The sequence below is a fragment of the Phalacrocorax aristotelis genome, chromosome 9 (assembly GCF_949628215.1).
Source record: "Phalacrocorax aristotelis chromosome 9, bGulAri2.1, whole genome shotgun sequence".
Classification (NCBI taxonomy): Eukaryota; Metazoa; Chordata; class Aves; order Suliformes; family Phalacrocoracidae; genus Phalacrocorax; species Phalacrocorax aristotelis.
Window position 1 is genome coordinate 9658564 of NC_134284.1, and position 13246 is coordinate 9671809.

Consider the following 13246-nt stretch of genomic DNA (forward strand, 5'->3'; position numbering starts at 1 on the left):
CCTGTTATCCACATTGCTTTGTGTGTTCATTTATGCTTAGATCACTTTAAACTACTGGCTATTCACTATTAAATAGCTGTACGAGATTTGTTCCCAAATCTGAAATCTCTGTGTAAGAAACAATGTTAGGTTGTTGACAGTGTTAAGAGTAACTCCTATCAGGTTCAGATAAAATGCAAGAACGAAACAGTCTGAATGCCCAGTTATAAACATGGAAGAAACTGTTTCCTTCTAAAAAAATTTTGAATGTAAAAAGGAACCTGTAAGGAAAACGTCAAACAAGTATGTAATTAAACAATATCAGTAGCTGTGACTTGCATGTCCTTGATAACCAGTCCACACAAGTACTGAAGAATTTGCAGTTCTCACTTTTTCAGTTGAAAGCATTCCAAGGGACCTGTGGTAGATAGGCAGGACACTTGCCCCTCAGGCCAAAAAGGTAAGAAATCATAATTCTATCCCCCATTAGGGTTCTTATAATCCTGCTTAAGCAATTAACTAGATTCAAGGCTTCAAAGTAGAATATTCCCAGTCGTGTTTACTGAACTGTGTTTACTGTCTTCTCCAGAAGACAGCAATTTCAGTTACAGCTTCAGCAGCTTTTTGTCCTGCAGAGGACAGTCACTATCTAAAACGCTTGCAATTCTGTGATTTTAACAAGTTCAATATACATGAGATGCACGGGGCAGGGACTTGGTGGCCCACCTTTGCAGTGTTCAGGATTCATTAAAAAAAAAAAAGACCTTAGGGTCTCTGTTACTGAACAGCTGATTATTGGCTGTAATGAAGCAATGAATGAAAAGGAGTATTTCAACCTGAAGTCTTCAGTCTGCAAACGGAATACTGCAATACGGTATACAGTCTAAAGTAAAATTGTGGACTGCACGTATTTGCTTGCAATTCACAGGCTGCCATGTAGCACTCTAAAGAAACCGACAGTACCAAAACCTCCTTTATACATCAGTCATTTCCAGATCCAGCCAGCCAGTCTACTGAAATCTTCCAAATAGGCAAATTGTTCATTTTCATTAGATCAAATTTACAAAGTTCACAAGAACAACCTTATTTAAATTACAATAAATGAAGGACAAAAGAGGCTGTGAGCCATTACTCTTTCTGGCCGCAACATCTGACATAATTGACTTATATCAGCATAGCCCGATAAAGTCCCATAAATTCAGATTCTGAGAAGTGTTTCTTGCCAACTCAGGCTCCTAAGCTCTAGATATTAGTTATTGGCAGACCCATGGTGACAGACATATCCTTTTCAGGAGAGAAAGAATTACTGACAAAGCATTTAACCAAATCCCTTAGCATTGGATTTTGCTCCCTTCTTCTGTCAGTTCCAAACAGACATCTGTTGCTAGTAATGCAACAAATTCTTTTTCCACAAAAGCCCATAGGGGCAAAAGCATATATATTAGTATGTATGGAAAGAGATGTTTAGATTTTTTTATTTGAAGGAAGTGGCTTACTCAGTTACTCAGAGTCAAAAGAGACTAAAAGTACAACCAAGGCTATAAATGCTTTAAGTATATGATTATAACCATAGCAGTTTCACCAGCTATCAAACCTCCCTTCTTGAAGTCCAACACAGGAACACCTCAAAGCCCCACTGCCTAAAATACTGAATAGGTTTAAATGCAGCTTTTGCACTAATGCCCAAACACTTAATCAGATCTCACATTAGCTACAGCTGCACAAAGCCATGAAGAGACACAGAGCTAGCAAAACAGAAGCTAAACACTACCTAGAGGGATAGTCAGACAGAACAGCCATAGAAAGCCAAAGAAACATTGATCTGTTTAGTACAGGTCAGAGACCAAGCAGAATATAAAGCTGCAGTTTGGCTGCTGTTTTAAGTAAATCTAGGCTACATGCTGCTGATAAGAAGGCAGCTCTCTCAATCTCAGACCCTCCCAGCCAAAACTGTGGGTTTTGACACAAGTGATGCTGTGAAAACAAGACTGAACGTAAAACCCAGGGCAACTTCTACCTCCATCTTACTATGCAGCTGCACACCTATCAGTGCCAACATAGGGGAAAGGAAGAGTCACACATCATCATCCTTCCTGGCAGTACTCTGCACTTGCATCAACTTAAAGCAATCTCAACCCACAGTCTGATTTTTAGCTTTTTCAAAAGTCTTGAGCTGCAACCAGAAAAGGATAAGAAGATATTAGCAGATTAACACAAGTATTTTATAAGGAAGTAGAACAAACATAACTGGGCAGAGTTATTGTACACACAGTGGCCTTGTTCACTAAAAGCTTCATTTCCCCATCACCCTCCACTCTTCTAGAGCCACACAGCCCGATATAGCTCAGCAGGCAGTTCTGCGAGCTGTCTCTCAGAACCTTCTCTCGATACTTTGGTCATCCTGACTTCTTCAGTGCAGTGATCTCTCTGTTTTGGGATTTGTGCCTTCTTTCTTCCCCCCTCCTCTCCCCCCCCCGAGCAAATAACTTGTAACAGTAAGTCATGTAGCAGCCTTCATTGTTGCTGAATTCCTCCCAAAGACAGCCTTTCAGGTGAATTCCGGCACCCATTGCTGCATCAGATTTCACCCCTATGCTTCCTATGCCAGGCAACTCCAAGTACAGAAGACACATGGCTAGACCAGCTCAGAGACAGATGCACCTGCATGACACCTAGCCAGGAGGTACTCGTTCCAGCAAAAAGAACACAACAGAAGACTTGCAAAAGCCTGCAGCAGCGTTATCTGCTGCCCCAAGCCTCCACTCCCCAGTTAGCTTTTTTTCTGGAAAGAGCACTTAGACCTGAATAATGGGGCATGTTGCAAAGCTTGGGAGCACTGTACTCCACGTGCCGTTGACAAGCCAAGCAATTTCCAGTTTGTGGCTGCTAAAACTTCTTCTGCCTGAAGTAGCTGCAAAAGCACAAAGACTGGGACTGCTGCAGCATCAAAGTATTTTGTCCAGAGCCTTAATGCAGGGGGCTTTTGATCTGACTTCATTAATTTGTTACCTACGTGAAAAAGTAGCTTTCTTTTTGCTTCTACCAGTCCTCTTTTTGCTCTACTGCAAGAGGAATTAGGTGCCTATGAACACCCCAGTTTAGCCCAGCTAAAACCACGGCTGCTTAGCCTCCCTGAAATGGAAGCTTTGTTCATGGTTTGCATTGCAACAAGTATAAAAATGTCCTCTCCAGGACATTTCCAAGAAGAAACCTTCATATTCCCCTAACGTTGCTCTTCACACATCAGGGCACAATGCTATCTCAACACACCTCCCACAGCCTTTTCATACCTTCTTTCTTCCTTTTATGGAACTATCTCAGAAAGCATCCAAACTATTTCATCCTTCAATACTCTGTACAGACTAATAAAACCCTATCCATAAGACTATCTTTAAATACGCTCGTTGTAGCATTAATAAGAAAATTTCCCATTATAAAAAATTGAAAAATATGACATATTGCACTTGTAAATTCTGTAATAATCCAACTCAGAATCTGTAGAAATAAAAGCACAGCAACCAAACTGATCCCTCTGTAGTAACTTGTTTTGAATAAATATAAAACATAGACTTTGAAAAAACAGAGCTTTGAAAAAAACAGAGCTTTCAAATCTGGTGAGAAAGAAAATACCCTTTCAATGAGCAAGTCACAACATTTGTTAACATTTCAAGAACTGTCACCCTTAGTCAAAATGACCTTTTATATTGTAAAGCTTTAAATATTCAAAACAGTCTAGTGAATCTTACAGCGCTCCATGATAAAGTAGGTGAAAAGGCTCAGCAGAAAAAAGTTCACCTTCAAAACAGGACTACAGTTCAAAGCTTCTATAACAGCCTTGTATACTCCCTGTTAGTAAATCTACTCAGACAAGGTAAGTCACAGACTGAGACAGACTTTTGGAAGAACTACATCTTAAACACAAGCTGTGGTGCCAAATGAACAACAGCTAAAAAACGTTCAAGCTCTTCCAGGTAAACTGAGGACACCAAGAAGCACATATCAAAAGAAGCACATATCAAGTGAAAGCTACAGAAATTAAGCATTCTCCCCCCGCCTTCTGCAGTTATTAGCTGTCAAAATTCAAGAGAATATTACTACCAGTGATTCTTTAAGAATACTTTAGAAGATAGTGAAATTTGTTAAGCACTCCATTCCAAGGCATGCAGGGACTTCAGCAAGAGTCAGTTACAAGAGATGATGAAGAGTCAATGACTGAAGCAGGACGCAACCGCTGTGAATGCACTCCCTTATTAAAGCATGGTATGGCAAATCAGTAAAATCTGATGCAGGTATGACTGCTAGGACTATTAATTTCACTAAAACCCATAACCAGTACTTCATGACCAAACACAGGGATTGCTGGGAGACTCAGGGCTGGATATAGACAGCTGTTACACACAGAGAAGTAGGAAGGCTGAACAGTGCCAAGTATTATGAGAAGTTTTAAGACTTCAGGGGAAATACAGCTGCATTTCTGATATAGCACATTAAAGCAAACACTGTTCATCTGAAAAAGGAATCAGGTATTCTGGACCTTACTGATTACTTTACCCGCTAAATATCCCATCAAGCTGAACTTATACCTACAAAGATTAAAAAACCAGGAGTCCCCCAAACAATCCTTTTTACAGTAAGTTAGCTTTACAAACAGTGGGTTTGGCAGAATGAAGAACGACACCATCAATGCTACTAAAAAGAGCATAAAGCGGCAACGAGTTAACTCAGCAACACCTTACATGTCTTAACTAGCCCTTTCAACAAATATATTCCGAGTTAATTCAAAGCTTGGTAGTTGACACACTTTCAGAGTTGAATGAGAAATGCTAGAGCTGACTTTTAAAAGAAAGCTACCTCCTGCTATAGGACTGTTAGAGGATATTGCACTTGTCTATGAAACCAGAGAAGCTAACCTGATTGAATAAACAACATTATTTCCATACAGATTAAAAGAATCAAATACATTGTGAAATTTAAGGACACTAAAGGCCCCTTAAAGTTTTTTTTTCCCTGCAAAAAATTTTTTTACTGAAAAGGCTATCTGCAACATTCCTCTTTTGTTAGCACTTTAAAGGCAAAGAGGTTCAAAAAGCATACTCAAAGTAACACTGTTCTGACTTCAGACAGGCCTGTGTGATCTCACGCCTAATAGTTAGCCTATCCTATACATCAAATCCCCGACATCTGGATAACAGGAGAAACCACTTCCTATCTCACAGTAAAATGGTGAGATGAGGTTTTAAAAATAGGCAGGTATTCAAATTCTGCAGCTATAGATATCAAACAGTTAGAGAAACATAAAACTGAAGCCAAATTGTCTTCAAGGAGATGAGTTTTCAGAAGGCACCTCAAGCATACCAGTCCCTTGGAGATATTTCGCCTGTACTTTTTTTTCCTCTTTATTATCCAAGAAAGTTCACCTTTCTGGATGATGCTTACCTTCAAATTCCCCTTCCTGAATGTGAAGTGCGTATCACACGAGAAGTGTAGCCATTTTGGCTATTCAAGCATGTAATATTTAAAATCAGTTGAAATACAAGCAAAAAAGGATCACAATTACCTTAGCATGCTTTAATTCCAGTTCTGCTAGTTCCACAAGATTTTTTCTGAATGCTGCAACTCTTCGTGTCTTAAAATCTATCAGTTCTATAGAAAATAAAAATAGATTCATTTAATAGTATTATTGCTAGTGCCCTCAACTGTCAACAGATTTTCCTTCAAGATGGAAGAGGTAAAGGGTAAGAGAAGGCAACACAAAAGAACTGAAGTTTAATCTCAGCACGTTCCAGGCTCAAAGATACTGCTACACTGTTGGATGAAGGCAAACCGTCATTGCAGTTCCTCATCTCTAGCTAACTTTTTGTGAACAAAGCTCTTTCGAAAAAAGACTGAAATGTGGATGCTTTTAAACATTTAATTCTCTTATTCCATGTGCACTGTTCTTTCAAGGCTGATATATAAAAGTGTCTAGGGAAGATACTAAGCTAAAACCAGCACCAGCATCAAGATCAGAGGAAGCAAGTATGCTTTATGGATATAGCTTTGTGGCTAATAGGATCGCTCATTCTCCACTGTCTCATTTACAGAATCATTAGCCAGATTTACAGGGTCAAACAACTCTTAGGTGATAAAAACAGAAGAGCATGGTCTTCAAACCTTGAACAATTCTGCCCCAAATAATGAGTCAGATGACTACTAACTCACAACAATCTTAGCTTTAAAAAAAAGAAGTTTCCAGGAGAAACGCAACATGTAATTAAGGTTCCTTTTCTCTAGAGCTACTGTAACACTGCAACTTCAGTGAAATCTCATTTCATGATCTCTCCCTTTTCTAATGTAGTATTGTCTCTGCAACAGACTGCTGCCTTCACAGTAGAACACATAAAAACAAAAGGGGAATTTCAACAACAGTTTAAAAGATTAGGTTTACCTTTACTGCTAGCAACTATCATTTTGTATCCTATCCTATTCATGTAAAAAAGTGGTTAACAAATAATGAGCACTTAAGACTTTGCCTAACGGAGCTATGAAAAGCCAAAGGAAAACATAATTTGAACTTTCTAAAATAAGTAAACACTGATTAAAAGATAACAGTTCAGCTTAGGAAACAGAACAAACATCTTTTCACATTAATGATATCCTAAAATATCTTCATTTTCAAGCAGAAACATAGGATCAAAGACCACCTAAATACCTTGTTTTGCCGATTCAGATATTTTCTCAAATTTCTGACAGCATATTTGCTGAGTAGTTTCAGCTTGCAGCACATCTTTATTTTTTGCTCTTGCTTTATCCAATGCCTTATTAGCATTTTCATAATCCACTAGTGACCTAGATCTTCTATATAGGAGATCCTTTAAAAAAAAAAAAAAAACAAAACAAAAAAAACATAAAGGATGTATAGGGTTTACAGGAATCTACCCAAGGATTTTAGTATATACTAAGTAATAAAAAAAAAATCAGGTTAATTTTAGTCTTTCTTGCTGTATTTCTGTTCTTACTAAATTATTTGCATTCACTTTACTTCATCCTGCAAGGCGCAGGTATGTCCATATTGGATCAGACACACAATATAATATTGTTTGGTCTGCATCTTGTCTGGCAGAGGCTAGCAACAGATGGCTTAGATGATACTCCAAAAAGCCTAAGCAGGGACAATGATGAGAAATTTCACAGCTTCTTAGATTAGAAACAAACTATATTTAGATCATGTATTTGAAATACACACACAGAGGCCCCAAGAAAGAGCAGTAGCATTTTTTGTGCAACAGATTTTTCTGTGATCTTCTAATTACAGCCGTTTTCTGTCAAATGCTTCCTCATTCTGTCGTGTTACTTAATCATCCTACATATCAAACAACACTAAGAATGAAATTTTCCATAGGAATAGAACATGAAATTTGGCCCATATGCTTTTGTATCAGCACTTGCAGATCACCTGGAGTATCCATTTTGATTATTAAGTAGAATTGCTTGCAGCCTACAAGCAGCAAACATGCTGCGAACACATGAACATTTCACCAACAGCTCTTCCGCTGTTTTTAATTATCGAGGCCAAATTGTACAGTATAAGTGATCACACAGTTCCAAACAGTCAGTCCCACAATCAGCAACTGCTTTGTTACTCCTTATCTACAACAGAGATCCGGTTTTCACAGCTGAGGGACAAACTGCAGGTTAAAATGCTGCCACATACTCTAGCCTACCTACTGTGTATTTCTCAAGATGATCCCTTACCTCTTTTTTTTTTTTTTTTTTTAAGAAAGACTATTTCACTGAACAAAGTAACATAAATTCACCTTAGCAGCTTGAGATTCCCTTAGGTAATATTTCAGGAGATCAGAAAGTTTAAGATCTTCATCAGCAGATACCCGGGCCTCTATTTTCTGGAAAAACAGTAAGTAAAAGCATCAATTTAGAAACATCCAGACTTGGAGTATTCACTTGTATGATGCAAATACAACATAAAATATACAACCGTACATGACATTGTCTTGTTCAAAAACTAAGATCATGCATTTGTGACAGAATACTTAAAGATGCATCATGAGGAAGCAGTATTAGGATTATGTACTAAAACGCGAGCAATAACCTACTGTGTGAGCAGTAATTGACAACTAGCTTTCTATTTTAAACAATGCTTTCTTCCCAATTTCAATTATATGTATCATACACTAAGAAAACAGTAGCAAAACAATAACTTCTCTAGTATAAAGAGTTGCACAAGAAGTTTTGTGGTGTTTCTGATATCAAAGGAAAACAAATTTTTAAGGCACCTTTGCAAACTAGTTGTGTAACTCCATGTATTAAATGGTCCAAAAGCCCAATGAACTTATTTGCTTGTATTTGAAACGGACATTTCTGTGAATTTAGAAACAGAGTCTGCAAATGCATTTTTTTAAATCTTGATTTTAAAAGAAGTTCTAAAAGGCAACATTTTAGGAAAACCAAGTAATTCCATTAACTTAATTTTCTTTAAAGAATGTATTTATGCAGATATAACTAACTGTGTTTAGGAAATGCACACATTTTTCATTCAAAAGTTTTCCTGGTACATGGTATGCATCTTCTGCTCCACCAAGTCAAACAAATAAGGCAAAAGAGACAAGCTATTTGGAAATCTGGTTAGGAGCATCAGCAATAGTATTTCTGAGGCAAATAATTGCAGAAACAGATCTTGGCTCCAGAAAAAAAAAAAAGCAGCATGACTGCCATTTTTTGGATTAAGGATTACATTTCTTCATTTCTTTTTTCCATAACAAGTTCTACACTACCCAGTAACAAGTATTGAAGGCCTCTAATCATTTTAGAGGAACAGCAGCTTTATTAGTATATTTACACAGAAGACAGGAAGACTGCCTAGAAATGTTTAGTAGACTGAGGACTCCTAAGGATCAATCATTTTACAAAATAGATTACTGAAATCTTATGCTTTTTTATTCCCTACCACACATTGCTTAAATGCTTTGTATAGAAGCATCCATAAAACATCCACATATTAATGTCTAGTTGACACAAGATGTCCCAACACCTCCAGGATGTACACAAAGAATATATCTAAAAAGGTTTCGTAGTACATACCCTTGTTTTGTCAAATAACTCTGATACTTTCAGAAAAAACCTGCACAAAGGAAACAGCTTGTATTACAACACTAATTAGAACAGTCTAATTACTTTCTAGAACTCAAAATATAATCTGTGTCTGGCAATAAAGACTGTACAGGCAGTGCTTAGAACTAATTCACAAATAGTTTCAAAATGTAGCACTTCGAACATCTGGGAATTGTACAACTTAAGAAAATGTAAGGGACAAATAAAGCATAATGGATAGATGTTTTTTATTGAAGAATAATAGCACAGCTCCTCAGAGATTCTTTATGCTTCTGTGAATTAAACCCCAAACACCATCACCCTGGTCAACAGTCCGACACTATTACGAAGCATCCTCCCTTAAATTTGAATGTACTTTCCTTCACACAGTAAACATGACACATGCCCTACTTTGTTGCTCAGCCTCCCTGAATTCAGTGTGGCATATCTTTACCACAGGAGACAATACAAGGGTTCAGTGTAACAGCAGACTGAGTTAGTCATAATATTTTGACAGAAGACAGGCATGATTCCTGACAGACCCTAACAGACTACATCGAATCTCAATACTCTAATCAAAGTAATCAATATGTAAGCTATCACCGCATTTGGAAGTATATCACTAATTCAGGTGAATTAATAAAAATAAGTTACCTTTCATACCCATCTCCTACCTGTCATCACACTAATAAGTGTACACGTTCACAAGCATCAACATCTTTAAGCTAGTTAACTCAGTTTTACTTTCAGATACACCAAACTTCATATGCAAGCAAATCACTGAAAAATTAAAGGACAAACATCCATACATAGAGACCCTCTTCTATTTTCAAAGTTTTAGGGATCTCTGTAGATTCCTTTGTTTTCCTAAAGGCAGTAAAATTACCAGAACAGCAAAGCTATTTTTCAAGATGATGGTACAGGGAACACCCCTAAAAACCAGAATATTCAGACTGAGACCTGTTCTCGCTACACATGTCAAAGCACTTAAAACACTTTAAAAAAAACTGGTGAAAGAGTTGGGGTTTTTTCTTATTCTGTGAGGACTTTTCCACCTCATCTGTTTAATATTCTACAAACTGCCAAAACCATCATTTTTTCCCAGACAAACATTAAACCAAAAATATTAAAGCAGCCTGTTACAGAAATTAAATACTAGAGAAGATGATCTCTTAATGTGATATAACTATAATAAATTCTGGTTTTCTCATAACAAGAGAGCCACCAATCTCAGCAGGTCACTGTTAAGACTGCTACTTAGCAAATTCCCCCATAAGTTACTAACAATATCTTACTTGCATATATCTGTGGAGTCCTGCGTTCCTAATGCATATAACGAAGAACCAATTCTATTATAGTCGTCTGCCACATCTAGAAAAAACAAACAAGCACTTGTTTTACTATTTCATTCCTCTTCTTTCTGAAAATTTTCAAGTTCCTCTCTTTCTTCAAGAGTAGGTGTTTTTCTAAAAGGAACATGCCTTAATATAACAGCAGAAATAAAATTTCAATCATGTCACTTCTTATGGAGGATAACTTCACACAATAACCATGGCGCTCTCACCAAATTGTGAAGTCTGTAATTTATCTAGGAATATTTAATACAATTAGCACCTGCTGGGTAAGTTTATTCTGCAACTTTGTTAGGTTTTATTTTGGTGGAAGAGGTACAAACTCAGTGGCTAAAGTCTGAATTTAAATCTGAACCTGAAGGCTAAAGCTATTTGAAAAAAAATCACAGTCTAACAATAACGAAGCATAAGTCTGCGCGCTTGAGAGCAGTAAGCTGAATACAAACTCTGAACTACCAAAATACAGTGCTATAGGCACAACACCTTTTCTAGTGCACACCTAATTTTTGGGCAACCCTTACCTTGTCAACGAGTAACCACTGGCTGAAGTAGCTTTAGTGTTAAACCATTTTAAACAATGAAATTAGAAGCAGGGCTTGTTAAGAAGAGATTTGACTAGTGAGGTATGGCTGTATAATAATCATAAAAATCAAATCTTTGCACAGGTGGCTTTTTTAAAGAGCTTTTAGTATAAACTCAATGGATGATGATGAAAACACTAACAGATCCAAGCAATTAACAGGAAAATGTATTTGCTTGTTATTTTTGAAGTTTATATACCTTTAAGCAGAATTATTATTTTTTAAATAACACAATCTTGTTTTAACAGATTGAGCGGATCACCTTCCACCCAATTCATTACTCCACACATCCCAAGGGAATCAGTGCGGTTGGTTACAGTGAAGAATGTTATTAGAAAGCCATTAACCTCGCCTTCTATTCCTCCCATTTAAACGTAAAAATAGATTTTCTGCTGGAAATAGGAGGTCTCTATCTTTGCAAACCCTGCAGCTCTCTGTCAGTCACAAGTTATCCATAAATTGCAGATTGACCATTTCCAAACCAGGCTTCCCAGATTATTGCTCTACACCTCTATCCAGAATTTCAAATGGTGCCATTTGTCCCAATTTGCAGTTTGATAACAGGTGTCAATAAACATCCTAAAGGATTTGAGTCTGAAAACCACTGAAGCTTTGTCACAAGTTTGATCAATCCTTTCCCATCAGACACCCTACAGCCTCATTTCTAACAATATAACCCATATGAAACAGCTTTCTCACTACCTAAAGTTTGGCATCTAACTACCACTAATCCAGTTTTTGTTTTAAGAAAGCAAACAAAACACCAGAAACCACTTCAGGTGGGAACTGAATGAAGATGCCCTCAGCACTTCATTAAGCTGTAACTGACTCTCCCCATCTCCTAGCATAGATAGCAAAGCTACAAAAGACTCAGTCTTCATACAATGGCAAGAGAAGCATGTGAAGAGCTCAGTAAATTCTTGGCTTAATGTCTTGTTTAGTATCCACTTTACAGTCCTGACCAATGGAGATTCATAAAAGGTTTGTGGTCTGGTTTTGTGTGAACTATGTTACTGTAGATAGCAAAGACAGAATCTGTGAATCAGACACAAACTTCCAGAAGTATACAGAATCTAGTAGTTCAATTTTGATTTATCTAGGCACAAAAATTAAAATCAAGGGCAATAAAGGTCAACTTTTTTCTGAGCTTCTCAAAACACAGTAATCCTGAGCCAAAGACAGTAGTCCAAAACCAAAGATTTTCCATTTTCTCAAATAAATGCACTTTAGAAGACTATCCAGAGCTTCCAGAAATCACATTAGCTAGCACTCAGCTCATGAAGAGAAATCAATAGCTAAGTGGAAAAATCTCACCTCAGTAAGAAAAGCGGTACTTACAAACCGAACTACTGAACGTACACATTCCAGTTTCCATTCTAAAAGGCTGAAAAATGGAAACCTGACGTCCCGGTCTAGAACTAATGGCCCAAATAGGAGTTTGTGGCTCAGCAAGGTAATGCAATGCCTAGTGTGCCAAGAAATTGCACTCTGGTGAATGCAAGCTCATCCAATCAATAGCAACTTAATTAGGAGTAAAATCACATATACTGATATATTACCCACATTTACACTTTAAAGACTAAGAATCAGACTTTGAAAAATTATTATGTCAAAGGGACAGCATGAAGAATCAGGATATCTTCAGTGTCGCATCAGGCTGTTCTTACTCCATCTAGTCTATTACAGCAAAGGCTAAACTTTGAAGGTCAGAGTAAACTTCCTCAGACTATCCAAAGACTACACTGGGAGAAATTTATCTTTTGCATGCAAAAAGAAAACTAAAAATTACTGATCCTCATCAACCCCTTCTGTACACTGTAACTAGTACTATTTTCACCGTGGAAAAAGAACTCACTTTTATGTGATCTTGTCATTTTATCAGATTTGGCAGAGGCATCTTTGACTCGGTTGTGATACTCTACAAGGAATGTTCTTTCATGTTCAAAGAAGTCGTCCACATCCTGCAAAACACAGGAACAATTTAAAAAACACGATTTCACTCACTCTGTAGAGAGCAACTGCCGAGTAAATTTGCATATGTTGCTGTGACATGAAATGCAATCTATTTTGTCTAAAACACCATTTATGTAAACTGATTTCTTCACTTATTTTACCATGATCTGAAGTTTTATTAAGAATTTGTAACAACCATCTTAAAGGTCTAGATAAATAAACCTGAAGTAAAGGAAATAATTTCACTACTAACTACCACTTTGGTGACAGAAAAATAGAATAGATGTCAAGTAC

The 13246-nt window shown here is 37.2% G+C and overlaps 1 protein-coding gene across 2 annotated transcripts in view; it reads right to left on the minus strand.

The window, feature by feature from the left end:
* SNX6 (sorting nexin 6) overlaps positions 1–13246 on the minus strand; it is a 28591-nt gene that overhangs the window by 2710 nt on the left and 12635 nt on the right. For both annotated transcript variants that reach the window (XM_075103340.1, XM_075103339.1), the window contains exons 8-13: positions 12855–12960; positions 10362–10437; positions 9058–9097; positions 7776–7862; positions 6671–6830; positions 5537–5622 (exon numbers count right to left, since the gene is read on the minus strand). In XM_075103340.1, coding sequence (XP_074959441.1) covers positions 5537–5622; positions 6671–6830; positions 7776–7862; positions 9058–9097; positions 10362–10437; positions 12855–12960 — 555 coding nt within the window. The remainder of the gene's footprint in view (positions 1–5536; positions 5623–6670; positions 6831–7775; positions 7863–9057; positions 9098–10361; positions 10438–12854; positions 12961–13246) is intronic.